A 24,663-nucleotide genomic window follows, 5' to 3' on the forward strand; every position below is an offset into this window, starting at 1 on the left:
TGGAAAGAAACACTTGCACAAAAACTTATATACAAAGACTTATCTCTTAATCTAGTTTTTTTTTAATTGAATTCCATTTCTGTGGAATGAAACATTTAAAACAATGACTAAATTGCAGAGAGTGAGGGTGGATTTGATTATGTAGTTTTCTCCCGAGGATTAGGAGGATAGCCCAGAGACACTGTTCCTTTCCTGTTCGTTTGCCATTACCTGTGGCTGATACTTATTATCTTCTTCCATTTAATTTTTGAGAGATCACTGGGGATCAATTATTTTCGTTTACTTGATTAGAATTTGTACAAATGGTTTGATATTTTCATAAGTATATGGTATTTTTAATCTGTCCTTTTTTACACACGCAATTTTAGTTGAGTTCAATTGCTAATTGCTGAAGCATTTATTTTCAAACGTTTGATAATTGTGGCTTTGTGGCCAAAGTACAGTTTCTGAATTTCCAATCTCAGGTGTGTCATTGAATATTTTAATTATTTATCATGTGAGTGTTTGCACAAACATGCATTGACAAAACATTTCACATCTGATAGATTGTTCAGTATTCACAGTTGTGGATTTGTATATCTCGTCTAAAATGTACACATTCTCTTATCCTAAGAAAGACAGAGATAGAGAGAGAAAGGAAGGTAGGAGGGAGAGGGACGGGGGAATGAGAATCAGAGGGAGAGAGATTCAGCTAATAAAGTATGGGAGAAAGACAGTAGAGGAATTGACCACTAACTGGTCTGTGTGAATATTTAAAACTACATTTTAAGCTAAGGAAGTTTATTTGCAAAATATTTGGGTTTTAAGTATTCTAAGAACTTAAAGTATTTTTATTACAAGTAATTTCATTAAATAAACTTTATTAAAATCATCATCCTCTAATGCATTCCTGCTAACAATATGGTATCTTAACATATTTTAGGATTAAAAAAATATGATACTCTACAGTTTCTTTGGCAACAGGAGATGATGACTCATACAGAGCAGAGCTGACAGCGTGTTTGATAGTTGTTTCTTTTTCTTTTTTTGCTACCGAGATGGTTGCTTGTTCATTCTTTCTTGAGATAAATGACTTAAAACAATCCACTCAAACCCTGCGCCAGCCTGCCTCCTCTCTGAGTGGTTCTAAACCATGGGATGCAGTCAAGCAGTTTGACTGAGATCTTGTTCAACCGAAAGAGAACAGATAACGTGAATGTATTCTTTCATTTTCATAACAATATGTAGCTAATTGTGTAAATACACATGCTTTTCCCCATTGTAAGTGGCAACATTTATTTATAAGATTAAGGAATGATCTTTCTAATTCAAAATTTACTTCTCTCAGTATAGCTTTCTTTTTTAAACTATTTATTAGTTTTATTGGAATTTTATAGTGTTCTTGTATCCAAAAAATTTATTATTTTCAAAAGAATCCTATTTTATATTTCAGGAATATACAATAGATGTTTTCTTTCGACAAAAATGGAAAGATGAACGATTAAAATTTAAAGGTCCTATGAACATCCTTCGACTTAACAATTTAATGGCTAGCAAAATCTGGACTCCAGATACCTTCTTTCACAATGGGAAGAAATCGGTAGCTCATAATATGACAATGCCAAATAAGCTTCTTCGAATCCAGGATGATGGGACTCTGCTGTACACAATGAGGTATGTTTTTAGGTTTGGTTTGTGGCATTTAAATGCTGAGAAATCCCTTATTAAAAAACTGGCCAACTTAGTTGAAGTATTAGCATAAATTGAACATTTTCATAACAGGTTAGAAGTACCATAATATGCTTTGTAAATGCTTGGATATTAAAAAAAGCAAAAATAAAATAGTGTTTATGAGTTTGACTCTCATCTTAGTGTGTTAAAACTTAAAAATTGCCTTAACTATTAAGAATTGATCTTTTCGTCGATTTACTTTTCACGCTACATTTTAATTAAGCACAGTTTAATAGCGTGACTTAAAATTTTCTTTATACCAGCATGTAAGTTTATTTTTAATGTCTCATAAGATTTTCCATCAAAAATTTAAGTGATTTTTAAGCAAGCTTTTACTTAATTTAGTATTTGACCCTCCTTATGAAGCAACCCTAAAGAAAACGATATTTTTAAAATTCAGAGTGATAGTTTTTATTTAATAAGGCTCACAAGTATTGGATACCATAAGCATATGTATTAGATTGAATCATATGAAGTTGCCATTTTGTAAATCAAAAAGTGTCATGTAGCATTTCATATGATTCAACCTTAAAAAATTATCTAAAGGAATATACAGGTATGGACTCTAATAACAACTATTCTAACTATTCCCATGAATTAGTCTTTTAAAATAAGTTATTTGTTTTATGTAACAAAGAAAACAAACACAAATCTAATAAAATGATGTAGAATCTAAAATTAGCATGTTTAATAAAGACTTTAAAGCATGGATAACCATCAGCCTTATATACAGACCGGTGTTTGTTCCAGGCATTTGATGTATTGTTATTTCATATGAAATGTTGTGGTAGATTTTAATTGTGAAACATTTGAGAAGGGTCAATAATACAGTCTTGGTCTTTAAAGAAAAATCTCTTGAGGACTCATTACTGAATGACCATTGCCTACAATGGAAGTCTAAGCTGTTCCTTCTGCCTCTCCCTCTGAATCTTGCCATACAGATGCAGTACCCCTGTTGATTTTACACCTTGATCATTCCTGTGGATTGAGACAATGATTGGAAATTTTGAGTTTAAACAAAATATAGGCAGAGAATACACAAAGTGGTAGAAAATATTGGCTGCGGTTCAGCTTAAATACTCTTAGAAGTATATAAGCTGTAATTAAACTGTTGGCCACATTTGCTTTGCTCATCATAAGAGGTTCTTCTCTAAATTCAATTTAGTACCTGTTTTATCCACTTTGCCTTTGTGTGAAATGGAATCATTTATAACTTTATAACAAGTTTCCTATGATTATCCTTTATTGTGATCATGTAGATACAGAAAATGTATTTATTTAGCATTCATACCTTGTGTCCATAATATAGCCAACAGTCTAAACGCAGCAAGATATTTCCAGGAGATACATGTACATATGTATCCATATCTACTTCTATATTTATATCCATGTATCTATATACAGTACATAATGCTTATTCATAATTTACCTGTTTTTGAAGGGAGCTTCTGTGAGCCAATATTGAATTCTCATATCAATTTTGCTAGATAGTAGATGACGTGATGGGGAAGGTGACGTTCTTTTAACAATGGAGATTTTTTTCATTTTTTCTCTAAGATTTTAAATGTTAATAGTGAGATTAATGGGAAAATAGCCCTCCAAAGATGCATGTATAACTTCTTTACTTAACAAACCAGAGTACAAAATGGTTACATAAAATATATTCATAAATAAATATTGTTACTTGAGCTCAGACTTTTTATATGCTCATGTCTTCGGAAGGATGATCTAAATGTGAAAGAATAAAAATGTATTTAAGTGTGGATTAGCCTAATACGATGCTGTAAAGAAGGTCCCACCTCATCATTAATTCTGTTGACAACAGTAAGGAGTGATTTATCTTGACTTGCCAATTTACTTAAACAAAGAGTGGAATTTTGACTTTTAGGCTTACAGTTCAAGCTGAATGTCCCATGCACTTGGAGGATTTTCCAATGGATGCTCATTCATGTCCTCTGAAATTTGGAAGCTGTAAGTATGGGGATGAAGATACATGTTTTGGGTCAATAATATCAGGGATAGTCAGCAACACAGCTGAATTATATAGTTTCTCTTCCATATTATGGAATGCTTAATGCTTGCCCAATAAGATACAGAAGTAAAAGACATGCTTATTTCTCTCAAGGAACTACTTGGCTGGCCCTGTTGTAATCACAAATATCACTATATTGCAATCGTGATGTTTAAATTATCACTTACTTTACTGCTAATAAAGAACATTATGTGTTTTTGTACATGTGTAAAACTAGGCCAGGAGCTCCTTGAAGGTCATGAATATGTCATTTACCTTCTTTTCCAAGTGCTGGCACATTGAAAATGCAAAATAATTGTTTCATTTTTGTTGACTAAGAATGAATTGTAAAGGATAGATTCTATTGTTTATTAAAGTAGCAATCACCCTGTTGCAAATGGCAGGCACAGAAGCAGGCACAGAATTATCATTCTACTTTCTAACTAACGGAAAGGATTTTTTTTCCTAAAATAAATTTGAAGGAGATGACGTAGCTGATTGCTACATGCAGGCACTTTTTGTATACATAGAATATTTCAGAAAAGGCTCTGCGCATTTGGCCATTCTTTAGGTCACTGAGGTTACATCTTGTATGTCAAGCAGAAGCTTTCACTCTCCCGGAATAATTGAAAAGAAGGAAGGTCAAATCATCTCCCTAGGCCCACAAGGCCTTCAGGGCAGGTTCAGGATAAATTCATGGGCACAGCCAAGCAGCTTCTCTCTTGTGTGAGTGTGTTCCATCGCCTGACCTTTTCAGAAACCTCACTCTCTCTGGCACTCCCGTCTTTGTCCATTCTGGGCATCTTTTGACTTTTCATTCTCTTGAACAGAAATGCAGTTCTCCCAACTGATTGAAAATATGTAGCACTGAATAGTGTGCCTTCTCCCTGCAGACTGTATCAAGTGAAAGAAAAGGGAAAAATGATGACTAATATGAATGCAAAACTCTCTAATTATTTTCATGACCGTAGTTTTGTGGAATAAGAAGTTCAACTCTGTTCCATTCATTCTTACAAAAGGTGTCAGCTCTCAATTTTCTTTGAGAATCTTTTCTTTGTTTAACTACAAAGCCTTCTTTTATTGTCATGGAAACCATCACTGCAATACTGGCATTTCTTCCAAAATTATTTAAGATAGTCAATCATGTTATACAACATAAACATGATACTGAGAAAACTACAGCAGATGCAGCAGAGAAAAACTCATTTGCATTGCATAAGTGACATTAAAGGGAACATTGAGAAGCCTTTATACCAAAGAAGGGATTTATTCAAGCTGCTGTGATGGTGTAAGAAGGAAAGACACTTTTCACTGGACAAGTGAGTGCCATTAAGACACCAAACATAAATGATGTGATTTCTCAATTCTGATTATGAAATAAATACACCTGAAAATAACTTAAATAAAATTTAAAAATCCCTTATAGTGTATTCACAGAGTAGTGGAATATTGCATGCTTGACAATATGGTTTCTATATCTAGAAGTGATTTGAGCAACACACAAAGTTTGTTGTTAGGCATTCTCTGTTTAAGTAATTGTTTTTTATTTGTTTTATTCATGTTTATTTTCTGACACATTGAATTAACAATTTGTATATCCTTTTGTTTATCCTTGCCAATAGTAGGTGCTTGATGCGTAAGTGTTACAAGTATGGACACCAGCATGGAGTATTACATACCTAAACCTAAACTGTAAAATGTTGCCACAACATATTTTGGCAGTAGCAGCCATATTTTTGTCTTCTAGTCATTTATTTCTCTCTCGCTTAAAAGCCGTCTTGTCTGCCCCCAAGTGATGGAATTTTTGGAACTTTATCGTTGTCCTCAAATAAAAGAAACATCTTTTCTATAAATTTACAGTTCTGAATTTGATTTTGTTTTGTTTTATTCCTATTGCCTCACATCTTTATATATTTCCTTGCTGTTTGCCTTATTTAAAACTTCCTGAATGGGAGTCTAGGAATATTGTGTACATTAGCCCCAAAGAAATTGCAAATTATATTTTTGGATAAAAATTCATGATTAGAAATGATTTGGGGATTTTTGTTGGTTACCAAATATTAAGAATCAGTCATTATGCATTTGATGTTTAATGCAGAATATGACTCAAAATGGGTTACTTAACTGAATTAAATAAAATTATTTAATGAAAACCTAATTTAGAGATGGAATTTATAATGCATTTGTAAAACAAACCTTCTCTCCTTTTGTACTTTACTGGGAAGCTTTGCAGTGGCCTCCTGGTTTGGATGTTTGCTAGTGTACCAGAGAGTGCCTCCAATCTGCCTTGCATCCTTTCTGCCATGTCTTCTCTCAACAGACCCAAAATCTGAAAAACATTTCCTAACTAATGGAATGCAACGATGGCTTTTTCAAAAAGACAGGGGGAAAAGATCCATCATTTTCTTTAACATATTATTGGACTCCTATCCAGATTTCCATCTTCTATAACAGTAAATAACATAAATAAAATATTATGAGTTTATTGATTAGTCTGGCAAGAATGAATGGAGAACTTTCTCTCTGTGTGAGGCACTGTACCACATGAGAAAAGTGTAGATATGAAGAAGACAGAATCCCTGCCCATCAGTGTTTCACCACTTTCTTTAAAATGTCACTGCATTTGTAGGCTTTCATTTTCCCTTATTTATGTGTAAAAGTAAACTTCAAAATTCAAAAGTTGATTATTATACTTACTTAAACAAAAACTTCATAATTTATTAAGATTCACAACTACTCAGTATTGTGAGGCCTTCTGATATAAAGTGGCACATGTGATGTGTCTTTTTTGATTTATTAAGTTCTGCACCATTTGAAATTTTATTGAAGAGAAAGCCATGATATATATTCATGGAGAAAGCAAAATAAGCCGCTGGATGACCTGCAAATGGATTGCTGGTTATCCACATTACTAATGTTACTTATTAATCATAGCAGCAGAATCGTCAATGATTAATTGAAATTAATTAATAACAATTTAAACCGTAGAGTAGCTGGAATTCACTCAAATGTAAACTATGTGAATATATCTGCTAGTAATATATATACACATACATATATGAAGATATACATACATATATACTTTTTTAGAATCATTTCAAAAATTGTTTCACATAATATAATTTACTTGTGGATGTAAGTGAACACATGTCAATAAAAACAGTATTTCACTGATGAACATTTGGTAGCAACATTCAGAAAACCAGACATCATAGTATGCCATTAAAACACCACACAATGAATAAGACACAAACTCATAAACATTCACTTTATTGTTACTGATGACTGAGTGGGAATTTATTTGTGATCTAAGACTTCAGATCAAGGTAAGAACCAGGACCACCCAAGCACAACAGTAGTAAACTAGAAAACTTCTAGATGGCAGGGACATGAGATGAGTTTTCCAGTGTCCTGGAGAGCTAGAGGGAGAGGTATTACCAGAGACAGCTGGGCATTTCTCTCCCTCAATTGACAATGTGACTGCGATGCTGAGTGTTGCTCAAGGGCCAGCACTAACTAATGTTTCTAAACATTCCCCTGAACAAAAGTGCGTAGAAGTTCTCCAAAAGGTCAGTAGTATAGCAAGATTTGTCTGTTTATTCAACTGTGGAGAGACTCTGCCTGCATGGAGAGGTCAGCTGTTCTCTATCAGGACAGATGGGTGCAAGGGAAAGGCCAGGGCCAGAGACGGGCTAGGACAAGCCATTCTGCCTGGCCTCCAGTTCTAAAGTCATCTCACTTCTGCTGAGGTCTGCATCCTTGGCCACATAAATCGGGAAGTTTCACCCGGTCTGTATATATTTTTTCTCTTCCTGCCCACTCACAACTTAACTGGGATGCTGTGAAAGCATAGTCCAGTGAGATCCGTGTGCATTAATTAATTGTAAAATGAACATGTTTTCAAAAGTGTTTGCAACTTGATGGAACTATAGCATTCTCATTTATTTTCTATCTTCTGCAATAATTAGTTCTTATTCTTTTAATGAAGTGCGCTGTATCATGATAACTAAGTCATTAATTCTTAACTAAGTTACTTTTATGTCCAGAAAGCAATATCGTTTTAAATTATGATTGTTCTTTCATGAGCAATTGCTATTTCTAAATAAACTATTTAAATAGGCATTCATAACCTGTTTACCACCATGTCTTAACCTACTACCCTGGGACTATGGGAAATATCTTAACTGTCTCTGGGCCCAATGATTTTTGCAGGCTCTAAAGACAAATTCACTCTTCACCTCTTAAAGTGGTTGCAATGAAAATACTCTCCTGGTCATGGTTGTCACTCTTGGTCTGCTTCACACTCTTCATATTGAAGCTGTAAACTTCAAGGAGACATTTTTACTCTAAAATATGAGATCCGTAAATATCAGTTTTATAGTAAACAATGATTCTATGAAATACACAACCTTTGATGTTGCACTGTATTGATTCTTCTTACTAAAGTGCTTAAAAAGATTTTTTTCTGATTTCCTGCAGATGCATATACAACCTCAGAGGTCACTTATATTTGGACTTACAATGCATCTGATTCAGTGCAAGTTGCTCCTGATGGCTCTAGATTAAATCAATATGATCTGCTGGGCCAATCCATTGGGAAGGAGACAATTAAATCCAGTACAGGTTAGTAAAATAAAGAAAAGCTAATTCCTAAGAAAATTAATGGGTTCAAGTCATTGGAGATGTCAGTTTTCTAAAAACCTCTTGTTCTTGGGGTCCAAGAACTAGCAGCATAGCCTGTGCTTGGGAACTTTTTAGAAATTCAGAGTCTCAAGCCTGACTCCTTACTAAGTCAGGATCTGCATTTTAACAGGATTTCAAGGAGACCCCAAGGTGTGCATTAAAGTTTGAGAAACACTGGCGTAAAATATGCTACATATTCAAAGCGTGTGTGTCTTCTCAGATAAGCCAGTTACTTTCAAACAGGCTTATAATTTTCCTAGTTTTCTAATTATTTTCCCCCTAAAGCTGACACTCTTTCTAAGGGCCACACTCATCTAAGGAAAAGCAGCTGTGTGGACTAATGATCGTACATCTGGCAGATGTAAACCCAGAGAGCAGAAAGGAAAGGAGCTCTGAGGATAGAATAGAGCTGACTGAAGTGAATTAGAGCGGACATACAGCATTGAGAAATTCAGAATTGGTAACAGTTCTGGGGTTATAAGTAGAAAATCTGGGCCAGCAGATGAGACTTGGAGATATGGCCAGAAATCCACACTTTAAAGAGCCAGAGAGAACTGGACTGAGTTGGAACAGAGGCTTGAGGTTAGTACCAGTGGAGATGAGGGACCAGAGTTAGTAAGATAATTTATGGCAGAGAGCATTTATGAATTCTGTACCCACTTGGTCAATAAGCATGACCTAGAGAGAAAAATGAATACCATACCATGGGACATGCAGTACAAGTTTCTTGGTAATATTAAAATTCTCTTTTAAATACTTGTGCTATGCTAAGCAGGCATTTAAAGGTTATTTACTTTTCATAGCATATCATGTGATAAGTTCTTTTTTTATAATCATGGACTGTTCTTTCTCTAATCCCTTCCATTTCCAAAATGTTCAAACTATTGACTATTACAGTTCCTTAAGCTGTTTAAATTTTTCTTCCAGGTGAATATACTGTAATGACAGCTCATTTCCACTTGAAAAGAAAAATTGGGTATTTTGTGATTCAGACCTATCTGCCTTGCATCATGACTGTCATTCTCTCCCAAGTGTCATTCTGGCTTAACAGAGAATCTGTGCCTGCAAGAACGGTGTTTGGTGAGTGACTAACTACACACTTGGTTGTACAGCACGTTATCTTTTGTAGCCTGCTTTCAAAAGCATTCTCTCTCTCAGTACTCACATCAGTAATTTGTAGGATGTGGGGTAGGGAGTATTGTTTCACCTTCTAGACGAGGAAACTGTGGCTCGGAGAGTAAAATACAGAGTCACTGCCACACTGTTAATAAGGGATATTAACAGTACTCAGATCTTCTGGAAATACGTTGTATTCTTTCTCTTAAATAATTTTGCTTCTCAACATTTGTCTCCGGTATAAGGAAAATACTCTTAGAGGTTTTCATTTAGAGTATAACAATACCATATTTCTAAGCTTTCCATATTTGTTTTTGTTGTTTTTAGATAGACAAAGATGATCTTAATAGTTTAAGTTAGAGAGAGAAAGAAAGAGAAGGAAAGAGAGAGAGACCCCTTCATTCACTATGATTAGTGTGTTTATTAACAAAGTTAATTTTCTTGATTTACACTACGCAGGGGAATTTGGTTACTGCTCTTTGGATGTATGAACTAGGCTGAGCACACTTTGTGACGAGGTAGATTACCTTTGCATATTTAGTACACTCATTCATTTAGAAAACTTATTGAGAATCTACTCTGTCACATACTGCACCAGGTCGTAGAGATGCAAATACATATAAAATATAGTCCTTACATTCTACTAGCTCAGTATAGTGGAGGGCAACAGAATAAGCAGAAAAGATAATGGCAACGCGAGATGAAGGCATTATAAAAGAGCTATATACATGTTGTTCTAGAAAACAGCAACGTGGATCCTCTCTAAGAGAACTGAGTAAGTAGCTGAGTTAACATCTGAGCTAAACTTTGAAGGATGAATAGGAGTTTCTCAGTCAGAAGAGATGGAGCAAGATCCTAGACAAAAAGAATAGATTTTGCAATGACATCGAGGGATGAAAGAACATAGTGTGTTTACTGACAGTGAACTGTTTCAAGGTCAGTGTAGATGCAGATAGAATTATAGTTTGACGCTTAGATGAAAAGGACCTGGTAGACCATGTTAATGCAATGTACCTTTATCTTGCTTTATCTTGCTAGGCTATAGCAAGCCACTATAGTGTTGTGAGGTCATAGACGTGTGTAAAACTCTCAGAGCAAGCCTGGTATTTAATATGTGCTGTCTAGCTGTTAGCTATTTTTATTATTAATATGATCCTATTTGTACTTCAGAAAGATATGCCATCTTTGTGGAAGATGAATTGGAAAGTGGAAATAACCAGAGGCAGGAAGAAAAGTTAGGAGGCTACTGAAATAGTCCAGATGAGATATGATTAGATCATTCCAAAATAAGGCAGTAGAAATAAAGGAAAAAGACACAGGGTCAAAGGATGTTTGAGAGATAAAACCAATGGACTTGGTGAACATATATAGTGAGTAGACATAAAAGAATAATTTAGGATAATGTTTCTGTTTTTCTGCTTCAATACTTTAAGTAGATAGTGTTGCCATTAATAGAAGCAAGGAGAAGGGAGAGGAAAAGTAGGAAAAGGTAATGTAGTTTAAGTTATGTGGATTTGGAAGTTCCTTGTGATATCAATTTGATGTTTAGTAGACCAGTAGAAATTAGTGTATGGAGCATAGATGAATTAGGGAATGTCATATAAATATGAGAATCATTAGCTGAAAGTTAATAAAACTTACAAATCTAGAGCTTATCTCCTAGATAAATTAGGTGACTCAATAAGTGAACAGAGGACAGAATCCTTAAAAATGTTAAAATTGTAGGATTTAAGAGATAAAAAGGAATTAATTGAAATACTCAGAGAATTAGGAAGGAAACTAGTAGAGAACAATATAGTAAAAGGAAAAGAGGAGAATTTCAAAATATATCATACAGACACACAGTCACGCACACATACACAGCCATTTTGGATCTTCACTGTCAAATATGCACAGATAACTCTAAAATGCGTTGAGTGAAGTTGACTAGAAGAAGGTCGCTGACACTAATGAATCCAATGAGAACAGTTGCTTTGGAGTAAAGTCAGATTAAAACGGGAATAAGAGGTAAGAAAGAGGAAGAGCTGGTGTAGAACAAATTTTGAAGGAGAGAGAGAGAAAGATTAAGGTAGCTAGAGAGAGAAGTGAGTCGTTATTATTATTAATATATTATTATTAGCTTGGAAATTTGAACAACAGGGGCAATGACTTTATGTCAAGTGACATACTAAACATGTCACTACTTCTTTACTTCTTATTATATCCATGAAGTAGATTATAATATCCCTCCTTTAAACAGAAGACTCATGGAGACTCTAAAATTTTATCTTGTCCAAGCTCTTGACCTTACTCCAGAGCCTAAGTTCTTTCAACTACACTATGCTGCCTTCATGTTTCTCTTTTAAGTGGAAGAGTTCAAGAAAGAAAAAGGATACTTAAGATATAGAAGAGGGAGAGATTTCTGAAGTATTCTAAAGAAAATACTTGGAATGGAGTTGGGTTCACCAGTAGAAAGAAAGAATCCTGCCTCTCCAACATAGAATGGAAGGAACTCAAAATGGGCTTTGTTGGTGCTTTCCTCTTTCCAAATCATCACGTGACTATTTAACAAACACATAAAAAATTTCTTTATCTTGGAAAAAAGGCCTTTTATTATTACAATATTGGAGGAACAAGTTTGCTTAGAGGCTTAAGTCACTAATTATAAGTATGATATAGACTGTAAATAACATCAAGAAATACTATAATAAGTTAAAATTACAACGAAATTGTGTAAGATAGATAACAGAACCTTTTTGCAGTTGAGATTTGATGGGGAGTTTTAGAAATCTCTAAACAAACACGTTATGCATTAGGGATAGGAAATGGAAGGAAAGAATGGAGAAGAGAATAGAAAGAGCATTTTTTCTTTTAAAATGTATGTACACGTATAGAAAAGTTAAAAATATATACATTTAGGAACAAAATTTAAATTTTACACTTTATGCTAGAGTTTTATTAATTTGGGTTAATCGTATGACTGCAGTGGCTGGCTTGAAATTTATCGGGATATGTCTGTAAAATCAAGTTTAATTAAACATTGTTAACATTTGTTTGTTATGACAATATCATCCATGTTTTCTTTGCACTAATATCACATATTTATGATCTATTTATTCTATTTCATTGCAGAACAATTGAAATAGTTTACAGAGTACTGTATAATTTGGTTATTTTCCAAATACAAGCATTATTCAATTATTTTTTGTCCTCAGTGAATAAGCAGTTGATGCTTTCATAAGCCACAATTGAATTATGTAGAAAAATACAATACTTATAGTTCATAATCCTTTAAGAATTGTGCATTTACAAAATAATAAAATGAAACTATATCTAACAATTAAATTTAGGTCTACATTAGGATATTATAGAGAATTCCAAGAGACTCTTCAATTCAAATTGATAGATAATTTTCAATATGAAGTACATGATATATTAATGCATTAATATATTTACTTGTTAATGCACTAAATAGTTCAAAAAAGACTTTCCTTCCATCCTTCTTCTATGGTGCTTGGTAAATGTCCGCATCTGCCAATTATTACATTTCATTACAGATATTTGGTTTACATGCATGTCTCAGTCTTCAGACAGAGAGTTTCTACACACAGCTATTAGCATAGAGCTTGGCACATGGTAGGTGCTATAAATATATGATGAATGAAAGACAAATAACTGGGCGGAGGGATAATAAAGTGATCCATAAAAATGAGCATTCTTCCATATTAAACTCACTGAAGAAACAATATTAAAAAATAAGAATATGTTCAATTCTAAGCAACAATAAATGTTTTTTCAATATTGTGGGTACAACCAACAAAACAAACAAAGCACACATATACTCCTGCACATACAGAACTACAAAAATTTAATCTGTAAGAGAAACGTATATTGAGAGAATTAAAAAAACATGTGGGAATGTGAACAAAGAGATGAGCACAATTACAGAGAACCATCTAGGAATAATGAAAGTACCAAACAAGAAAACCTGCAGAAGTGGTAATGAAAGAAACAGGTACAACCCGGCAACAGCAAATATACATTCTTCTGAAGTGCATGAGGAACATTCTCCAGAATAGATCACATGTTGCATTGTAAAACAATTCTCGATAAATTTTAAAAGGCTGAAATAATACAGTTTCTTCTCTGAACACATTGAAATGAAGCTAGAAATCAAAAACAGAATGAAACTAGAAAAGTCACTACTATGTGGAAATCAAACAATACACTCTGATCCAATGCATCAAAGAATAAATCACTAGTGAAATCAGAAAATACTTTGAGATAAATAAAAATGAAAACACAACATACCAAAACATATGGGATGCGGTGAAATCGGCATTCAGAGGGAAATTTATAGTTATAAATGCCTACGTTAAAAAAGAAAGAAAATCTCAAATCAATAATCTACCTTTATACTTTTAAGGGATAGAAAAAGAAGAGAAAATGAAGGCCAAAGCCAGTAGAGGGAAGGAAAACATAAAGATTAAAGCAGAGATAAAGGAAATAAAGAATAGAAAATAGAATCAACAAAACCGATGTTGGTTCTTTGATAGATTAACAAAACTGATAAGCCTTCAGCTAGACTAAGAAAAACAGAGATAATTCAAAAACTAAAATCAGAAATGACAGTGAACACATTACTACCAATCGTAGAGTAATTAAAAGGATAAGAGAATAAGATGACAATTGTACACCAATAAATTAGATAATCTGCATGAAATGGACAAATTCCTAGAAATGCACAAATTAACAAACCTGACTCAAAAAGAAACAGAAAATCTCAACAGATCTACAAGAAGCAAAGAAATTCAGTCAGTATTCAGAAGCCCCCAACAAAGAAAAGTGTTGTACCAGATGGCTTTACTGGTGAATTCTACCAAACATTTGTAGAAGAATTAATACCAAACCTCTTCAAATTCTTACAAAAAAATGGAAGATGAAAGAACACTTCCTAACATTCTACATGTCCAGCATTACCCTGATACCAAAGCCAAAGATACCACAAGAAAAGAAAACTACAGATCAATATCCCTTATGAATACAGATGCAAAAATCCTCAATAAAACACTAGCAAAGTGAATCGAATAGCATATTAACAGATTATGCACCATCACCAAGTGGAATTTATCTCAGATATACAAGAGTAGTTTAACCCAAGAAAATCAATTGATATAATATACCGCATTAACAGAATGATGAAAAAAAACCCACACATGCATTATTATCTCAATAAATGCTGAAAAAGCATTTAACAAAATTTAACACTTTTCCTGTTAAAAAGAAACAACCTCAGAAAACTAGGAATAGAGGAGAATCTCCTTAAGATGAAAAAGGACATTTATGAAAACCCCACAGCTAACATCACTTTCAATGGTGTAAGACTGAAAACTTTCCCGCTAAGATCAGGAACAAGAAAATAAACCCTGCTTTCACTAGTTATTCAACATTGTGCTGAAAGTCCTAGCCAGAGCAAAAATTAGTCAAGAAAAAGAAATAAAAGACATCCAAACTGGAAAGGAATAATTTGGAAAGGAAGAAGTAAAACTATATTGCATATGGTTGTGTAATATATACTGAAAGAATCAAAACTACTAAAGCTAAAAAACAAATTCGGCAAAGTTGCAGAGTACATGATCAATGCACGAAAATTAGTTTGAATCTTAACACCAGCAATGAATAATTCAAAAGGAAATTAGGAAAATAATTCCGTTTACAATAGCATCCAAAAGAATAAAAACACCTAGGAATAAATTTAACAAAGATGAAAGACTTGTCCACTGAAAACTACAAAACATTGCTGAAAGAAAAAAGAAGACCTAATTAAATGGAAAGACATCCTATGTTCATGGATTGGAAGACAATACTGTTAAGATGGCAATAATCTCTAAAGCAATCTGTAGATCCAATCCAATACCTACCAAAAGTCCAATGGCCTTTTTCTGCATAAATGGCAAAACTGATCCTCAAATTCATATGGAATTACAAGGGGTTACAAATAACCAAACAGTATTGCAAAAGAAAAACAAAGTTGGTGGATTCAGATTTCTCAATTTCAAAACATACTACAAAACAACATTAATCAAAACAGTGTGGTAATGATACAAGGATAGACATACAGACCAATGAAATACAATTGAGAGTCTGGAAACAAACTCAAACATCTGTAGCCAACTGATTTTCAGTAAGGGTGTCAAGACCTCATAGATGAGGAAATAATAGTCTCTTCAACAAATGGTTGCTGGTTGGTTGTATGACCAACACATGCAAAAGATTGAAGTTGGACCCCTACCTCACTCCAGATACAATTAATTCAAGTGGATCAAAAACTGTAATATCAAATCTAAAACAATAAAACTGTTAGAAGAAAACATAAGAATAAACGTTTATGATCCTAGCAGTGGATTCTCAGTAGATTTGACACCAAAAGCATTAGTAACAAAAGAAAAAATAAATTGGATTTCATTAAAATTGAAAACTATTGTGCATCAAAGAACATTATCAATAATGTGAAAAAATAACTTACAGAATGGGAGAAGATATTTGTAAATCATATATCTGATAAGCATTTAATTTCCTGAATAAATAAACAGCTCTTACAACTCAAAAATAAACTCAAAGAAATGGATTTTGTAAAGGGGCAAAAACTTGAATGGACTTTTCTCCAGAGAAAGTATACAAACGGCGAACAAGCACGGGAAATCATGTGCGACATCATTGGATTTAAGGAAATGCAAGTCAAAACCACGGTAACATACACTTCACCTTCACTAGGGTGACTATAATAATTTAAAAAAACGGGAAATAAGTGTTGGCAAGGATGTAGAGAAATAGAAACCCTCATATATTGCTGGTGGCAATGTAAAATGCTGCAGCCTCTGTGGACAACAGTTTCATATTTCCTCAAAAAGTTCAAAAGAGAGTTATCATACAACCCAGCAATTTCACCTCTAAATATATAATCGAGTAATGAAAACATATGTTCACCTGGAAACTTGCACACAGACATTTGTAGCATCATTCCCAATAGTCAAAAGGTGGAAATAACCCAAGTGTCCATCAATGGGTGAATGGATAGCCAAAATGTGGTATATAGTTACAATGAAACACTATTCATCCATAAAAAAGATTAAATCCTGATACATGCTACAACATGGATGAAATTTCAAAAACAGCATGCTAAGTGAAAGAAGCTGGATGCGAAAGGTCGTGTATTTTATGATTCCTTTCATACAAATTATCTAGAATAAGGAAATTCATAGACGCGTAAAGCAGTTTAGAGGTCTCCAGTGGATGGAGGCAGGGCAGAACAGAGAGTGACTACTTCCCAGGGATAGGATGCTCTTTCGGGGTGATGAAGACGTTGTGACACTAGAGAGAGGTGGTCATTGAAGAATATGTGAATACGTAAATTCCCCTGAATTGTACACTTTAAAATGGTGAGTTGTATGTTATGTGAATTTTAAAGTAATTTTAATAAGTCATGAGTTGAAAGAAACAGCATTGAGTGACTACAACAAGGGTTTCCCAGGATCTAGACTGAAAGCAATCTTCTCAGATACCTATTTCCAAATTTGCAAATTATTGAATCAAAGACAAAAAAATTTTTTTTTTAAAGATTGGCACCAGAGCTAACATCCGTTGCCAATCTTTTTTTTCCCTTCTTCTTCTCCCCAAAACCCCCCAGTACATATTTGTATACTCTAGTTGTAGGTTCTTCTGGCTGTGCTACATGGGACGCTGCCTCACCATGGCTCGATGAGCGGTGCCATGTCCGCGACCAGGATCTCAACCAGCGAAACCCTGGGCCGCCAAAGCAGAGCGCACGAACTTAACCACTCGGCCACAGGGCCAACCCCCTAAAGACAAAAAAATTTGTAGTGCCAAAAATAACAGAAGGTTTTCATTCAGATGACTTAAAAAATAGAACTATGTGATTTTTGGAGCACAAATAATGCAGAAAAAAAGTTTAATGGAAAAATTATACAATAATTAAAAACAGGAAGGAAATGACTAGGACAGAATTGATATTCCAGAAAGATCTAAATTTATATGTAAATATATGACAAATTAGGTAAAATAAAATAATTAAGTATTTGTTTGATAAATGTGAGGAAAGTAAAATATTGCATTGAAGTAAAGACAGAGATTTGGTAGCATAAATCACATAAATGCATATGTTAAAAGCAGCCAATAGAAAACTCTACCTGTCTAAGTATAGAGGAGAGGTTATTAGACGAACAAATATTTAACTTTGAATCGAAAGAATGTGTTAGTGTCAAAGCTGGTGGGTTTAACTATAACAAATGCTCAAAAGTTTTTAAAGATTGGTAGTCAATAAAATGTATATAAAATTAAGAATCCAGGCTAGAGGCTGGCCTCGTGGCGCAGTGGTTAAGTTCACATGTTCCGCTTCTCAGCGGCCTGGGGTTCGCCGGTTCAGATCCCAGGTGTGGACATGGCACTGCTTGGCAAAAACCATGCTGTGATAGGCATCCCATGTATAAAGTAGAAGACGATGGGCATGGATGTTAGCTCAGGGCCAGTCTTCCTCAGCAAAAAGAGGAGGATTAGCAGTAGTTAGCTCAGGGCTAATCTTCCTCAAAAAAAAAAAAAAAAAATCCAGGCTCTCTTTGAAGGTGTAAATTTTTATATCAGTTATTTACAGTACAGAATTAAGGATCAAAAAGTCATATTTTCATGTAAATTGAGACTGTTAGATGGTAAACATTCTTAGTATTATCTCCACAAGTTATTCTGTGTAAAGCTTGTAAATAATATAATTCTGTGTGAGTGTATGTGTGTGTTTGCAAGTAAAAGATAAACAAAAATCCTATATCCTGTCTGGAATGAGACTTGAAAGCCCCCCAGCCTCCTTATTCTACACCTTTATTCCATTCTTCATTGTATTCTGCCTCCTTTTGAGTTTGGCCGTTCGTCGTCTGACTAATAGACAGCAGTTACCTAAGCAAAAGTTTCTACCTTCTCAAATTTTTGTCTCTGAATTCACAGGCAGATTTACAAGCTGGTGAGAGATCATTAAATCATCTTCCCTCCTCCTGCCTCAAGGCTTTCTGTGACCCATAACCCACCCAAGGAAAAAAACTATTACAGTTAAGAAATTAATATGACCTGGGAGAGAGATGTTAAATTTCCCAACCTTGGAGGTCTGGTTTCATGCTGTGAATAGAATAAGAAAACAGAGCAGACAAGACAGTAGGCAGAGGAGTTGAAATTAGAATGTGCACCTCTTGATATTAGAGACTTTGCTCCATTATACTGGGTTTTAACTATTCATTTTCTGTGTATTGCATTTATTCTGTGGTTTTGTAGATCCAGCTTGATATTTTTCAGATATTTCTTCAAAGGGACTGCCCATGTATTTTGTGATGATAAAAGCCTCTTTTGACTTCTCTGAATGTTCATGCTTAGTTCATTCAACACGAAGAAATACTTATTGAGCACCTATTTATCGGCACTGTCTAGATGTTCGGGACACATCCTTGAGCAAAAACCAAACACGATTCTCTTCATGATGAGGTAGCTGCTCTCTGTTGCCAATAGTGTAAGAAAGCACTTGGACAACTTTTAACTTTATACCCCAGATTTTGTGCTTTTAAGGCTCCCGTGAGTAGACAATACATTCACAATTTACAAACCTCATTTCGTGTTTGTAAAAACATACAGCTTATTTTGTGAAATTGTGGTTTCTGGTCCTTTCAGTTACTTATTTGTTAATAAGTAACTTCCTAACTTATTTGTTAATAAGTCTACTTCAGAACTTCATATAAATAAGTAATAATCATAAAGAATTTGCCAATTATTGTCTGTATATTTGAAGCCAAATGATTTTTCAAATTTATGAATAAGTTTACATGTGAATATATGACTGTAATTTTAACTATGAACATATGAATAAGCTTACGCATTTATATATAAGAAATATGCCCTGATATTTTTGTCTTAATATTATAATCTGTATGGAACAGAAAGTTTTTTCTCATTCCTTTGCTTTCTTAGTGCTTTTCTCAGCTCTCATCTTCTCAGAGGCCTGACAACCTATCATAATTTGAACTGCTTCCCAATCCTGACTCTTCTGCCCCCCCGGTCCTACTCTATTTTTTTCTTCATTGCACATATCATCTTCCAATATTTTACATAAAAATCTGTTTTTGTTTAATTTCTGTCTCCCCCACTAGAATTTAAATTTCAGGAGGGCAGTTATTTTTGCTTCTTTTTTAAAACTGTTGAACAATAAGTAAATTAAACTGAGACAATAAGTAAATGGAAAATGATTTTAGGTAGATAGATTCATACATACATACATATATAGATGATAGATGATAGAGAGAGAGAGAGATACAAGTGATAGATACTTAACACATAAACATTTGTTAGTTCAACAGGAGTTAGATTAGCAAAACCACAACCATACAGACTAAAAATGTAGCCAAGGTAGTTTCCTAATTTTCTTAATTAGGAAATCAGAATGTTACTTCCAAAAGAAGGTTGAATGGATGTTAGGTAAAAAGTGAATAAATTAAAATTATCCATTGCAATAGGTAGGCCGACTATGAAGTTTAGAAGGAACACAGTCCAGAGGGCTGCAATCACTCTGGCGCTAACTATAAGTTCAGGGGCTCCCCAAATCCCCCTCAGGGCTGATAATTCACTAGAACGACTCCCAGAACCCCTGAAAGCTCTTACGCTCACAGTTAGGGTTCATTACAAAGAAAAGATACAGATTAAAAATTAGCCAAAAGAAGAAGCGCATAGAGTTGAGTCCAGGAAAAGTGCCAAATGCAGAGCTTCGGTTGTCCTCTCCCGGTGGAGTCATGGACAGCATTACTTTCCTGGCACTGATGTGTGACAGCACATACAGAATGTTGCCTACCAGGAAAGCTCACGTGCACCTTGTGCCCAGAGGTTGTCTCGGGCTCTGTCACATGGGCATGGTTGACTAGTCTTATGGCTCATCTCAGTTCAGCTCTTCTGGAGGTCAAGCTGATATGGCATGATCCCAGACCCCCACCCTAAATTCAGTTGTTACTATCTGGCTGGATCAAAGCCCCAGGCAAACAAAGTTACTCCTAAGCGGTTTGACATTCCAAGGCCTACAAGTTATTCCCAGAAGCTGAGGGCAAAGGCCAGACCTCTCTTGGGGTAAGCTTAAAATTCTTTATTGCCCATACAATATGCATTATAAAGCCAAATATTAAATATCTAACTATTACATTATCATTCTGAACTATCATTTTATCTGCTTCCTTTGTACCTTTATCAGTATTGTCTCTGGTCTTCTTCCTCTCTTTCTCCATCTTTCCTTCCCTTTATGCTGGTTCCCTCATCATTGTCTAATTCCCCATAGGTCTCAACATTTAGTCCTACTCTGGGACATTTTTTTCCCATTACTGGCATTCCAAAAAGTTGCTTAATATTAGAAACGTCTTGTTTACAGTGGAATTGGTGAGTGAAAAATATGCTTCTTCATTTAGTTCTAGAAAGTCACACAGAAAATGGGCTCTGTGTACTTGTTGTGTGAAACTCAGCTACATACTGTGGGTGATCATAAAATTAGTAGATAAGAAGAACAGTCCACTGTAACTTTTGAGAACCCAGTCATCTAGTAAGTTTACCATTGGTTAATAAAGAGAGAATCATGATCTGAAGTAATGAATATAGAATTTTTTCTAACACTATTGAGTACTTACTACATGTTTGAAAGAATATGGCAGCAAAATGAAAAGAGCTTCTGTCGGATCCTGACTCCACTTCTAGGTTAGGCAACTGTGTGACCTCTCTAAACTCTAGATTTTCTCTGCTGTAAATGGATATAAAACATATGGTATCTACCTCATAGGGATGCTAAGAGGCTCAATCAAACAATATGTGTTCAAGGTTTCTTAAATCTTAAAGTAAACATATACTTTTGTTGTTTTATATGTTCAACAAATAGCAAGTTTGAGTATTTCCTGAGAACCAAGGATATTGTAGAATGTTCTGTGAATCCAAGTGGTGTGTGTGTATGTGTGTGTATGCTTCTTTCCTGAATTCAAATTCCTTTAGCCTGAGTTTATAATCTCCAGTTCTACAAAATTTTAACTACTTCCCATATTCGTATACAAGGCCATTTCTTACATTTACTTTATCTGGACAAGCTGCTGAATACCATAGAGTTACACAGAACTTAAAGGATGATAGATATAGATAGATAGGTAGATAGATAGATGATAATTTATGGATAATAAAATGTGTTTATCTTTTATTGTCCACATATATCAAATCATGTTTGCATGTGTATATGTATAGATTGTAATAGTTTCCAGTGTTTAAAAAAGGGTGATTGAAAAATCAGAAAATTTGGTAAAAGAGGGACTCGTCTTCTTGCGTGGCGACCCTGGACCGGAACTGAGCAGCAGCAGTCCTGTTGGCCGTGCCCCTGTAGTTTGTCTCATCCCCAACCACTCCCCATTGCCCACCTTCCTTATTTATTTTCCATGCCTAGGCTTTGTGAACTTTGGAATTTGCAGCCTATGGATCAAAGCATGCAGAGATAGGAAAGAGTATTCCATGAGAACTGGGTGAAAAAGCAAAAGCAAAGAGAGAGAAAGTCAAACTCATAGAAACAGAGACTAGAATGCTAGTTGCCAGGGGCTGGGAGTGGGGGTGGGGGCATCGGGAGAGGCTGGTAAGAGGGCACAAACTTTCAGTTACCGGATGAGTAAGGTCTGAGGATCTAATGTATAACATGGTGACTATAGTTGATAACACTCTATTGTATAATTGAAATGTGTTAAGGGAGTAGAACTTCTGTTTTTAATAAAAAAGAGAAAAAAGGGGGAAATATGTGAGATGATGAGTGTGTTAATTAACTCTGTGGTGGGAATCCTTTCGCTCTATATCAATTTGTCACCTTGTACAGTTTGAATATACAATTTTAGTTGGCAATTATACTTCAATAAAGCTGAAAAAATTAGAAAAGAGAGAAAATCAGAAAGTCCCCTGGGTACAGGCTCAAGAGTTGGGGCAGCCTTGGAAGGAGACAGAGATGGCTTTAATTGGAAAGTAGCGAGGAGGTGGCTGTGGGAGTGGAGGGCCTGGGTGGTAGCAGGATAGAGAAGCCGAGAACAGAAAGCCTGTGCAGGGCAGCAAACAGTCTCTGCAAAACTCCTTCCAAATCACTGTCTTCCCCGGGCATGGGCTGCGGAATGCTAACAGGCGGCACACCTGGCAGCCCAGAATTGACTTTGGCACAAGGCAGCTCATGCTAATCAGCAAGCTGCCAGCCCACCGGCCGCCCTCCTTCCCGCTGTCAGAGGCTCAGCCCAGTCAGCCACTGCCAATCAGGAAAGTGACTGAAGCACAATACAGTAATAAGCCATGGCAAGGAAAATTAGAAAGCTTTCTAGTTCCACTCTAGAGGCGGGTTTAGAAGTTGTTTCAGGAATAGAGCTGGGCTGCTGAGGGTTCATTGATGAGAAAAAATTATTAGTAAGGGTATAGGAAGAGAATTAAAAGTATATGCTATTGTTTTGTCCATGAATTGTTTTTTGGATTTTTCCAGGATGTACAAATATCACGTCAATACAGTTATGAACATTCAAGTCACAAGGGCGGGTTATCCAATCCCATCTCTTACACTGAAATCCATGTAGTCATTGTGACAAGAAAAAATTTTAAAACAGCATTTATTAAGCACCTTCTATGGTTCACATACTGTGATAGGCGCTTCAAATTTACTTGTTTAATTCTGAAAAAAAAAAAACCATCCCTGGTTAGGAAAGTAACTATCCCCCCTTTTTCAGACAAGAACATTGAACCCCGGAGATGTTAAGAGGCTACTCTGTTATCAGATAGCAGGTCAGTTACAGAAAAAAATTGACCTTACAGCTCTCTGACTCTAATGCTCTCACTTTTTCTACTGCACCATTAGGCCATCAAACTATTTTTTACTTTCTTTTTTTTTTAAGAGCCTGGAGTCAGAAATATCCCAGGTGATTGCTTCCTACATGGGTAATTTCTGTTTGAGAGTCAGGCTAAGCAAACATATCAAAACTTGAGGTGAACATTCAGATTTGACTTCTCCTAGTTAACTTTCGGTATCAGCAGCCTCTGATTGAAGTCGTTCAGACTCCTTGCCCTATTCCTCGCCCAGAAATCGATGCCGTCAGATTATAATATAGCAACTAATACATTAAATAGCTTTTCCAAGTTTGTTCATTTCCAGGTGTCGTATTCTGCATTTTATGCAAAATTAACCTAGTTAACCCAAGTCTTTATAGAGAATATGAGGGAGATTTCTGGTTTTCAAGGGAACAGTTTTTTTGTTCTTGTTTTGTTTTGATTTTTTTTTTGTAAACATAGTTTTTGTTTTCTTCACTTAAACTTTGAAATAACAGAGTGGAAAATAATAGCTTTTTCAACTCTGATTATTCTACTATTTATACAAGTTTAGGTCATTAAATATTTAGTTTTACTATAGGAAAATTTTGAGTGCATTTTTATTCTTGGTTTTTTAACTCTCCAGAAAAAGAATGAAAACTATTACTTATTTTCAAATACATCCCAGTCTTTTAAGGAAACGTCTTCCGCTTGGGTGACTTTTTTGTGATAAAAATTCTTTAATAATACATTATTCATCACAAATAACATAATATCTCCCCAGTTAAATCACCTCAGGGAGCTAGAAGAAATCACCAAAACTATTAACATTTGAACATTCACGCTGCATTTTATAGCAGTGCAATTACAAGATTGAAATAGTAAAAGAATTTGACAGCAATGAGGCGTTTTATAGGAAAGTGTTTTCTGTGGTCTCTTGTTCTTTTATTGCCTTATTGTCATCATACTGAATATATTATTTTCTTTTAAAGTCATGAAATGAGAATATTACTGTCTTAGTTCAAACTGCTTTAACAAAGTGCCATAGACTGGGTGGCTTATAGACAAGAGAAGTTTATTTCTCACACTTCTGGAGGCTAGAAGTCTGGGAACAGGCCGCCAGCACAGTGGGCTTCTGCTGAGAGCCCTTTATCAGGTTGCAGACTGCTGCCTTCTCATTGTAGCCTCACGTGACGGAAAGAGAGTGAACTAGCTCTCTGGCTTCTTCTTGTAAGGGCACTAATTCCATTCCTGAGGGGTCCGTTCTCATGACCAAATCACCT

General features: G+C 35.0%; 1 protein-coding gene across 4 annotated transcripts in view; it reads left to right on the forward strand.

Annotated features, from left to right (window-relative positions):
- Window positions 1-24,663, forward strand: part of GABRA2 (gamma-aminobutyric acid type A receptor subunit alpha2) — a 129,563-nt gene that overhangs the window by 69,758 nt on the left and 35,142 nt on the right. For all 4 annotated transcript variants that reach the window (XM_008530918.2, XM_070612916.1, XM_070612917.1 and 1 more), the window contains 4 exons: window positions 1,433-1,653; window positions 3,599-3,681; window positions 8,201-8,344; window positions 9,332-9,484. In XM_008530918.2, the coding sequence (XP_008529140.1) occupies window positions 1,433-1,653; window positions 3,599-3,681; window positions 8,201-8,344; window positions 9,332-9,484 (601 nt within the window). The remainder of the gene's footprint in view (window positions 1-1,432; window positions 1,654-3,598; window positions 3,682-8,200; window positions 8,345-9,331; window positions 9,485-24,663) is intronic.

The sequence above is a fragment of the Equus przewalskii genome, chromosome 3, assembly GCF_037783145.1.
Source record: "Equus przewalskii isolate Varuska chromosome 3, EquPr2, whole genome shotgun sequence".
Classification (NCBI taxonomy): domain Eukaryota; kingdom Metazoa; phylum Chordata; class Mammalia; order Perissodactyla; family Equidae; genus Equus; species Equus przewalskii.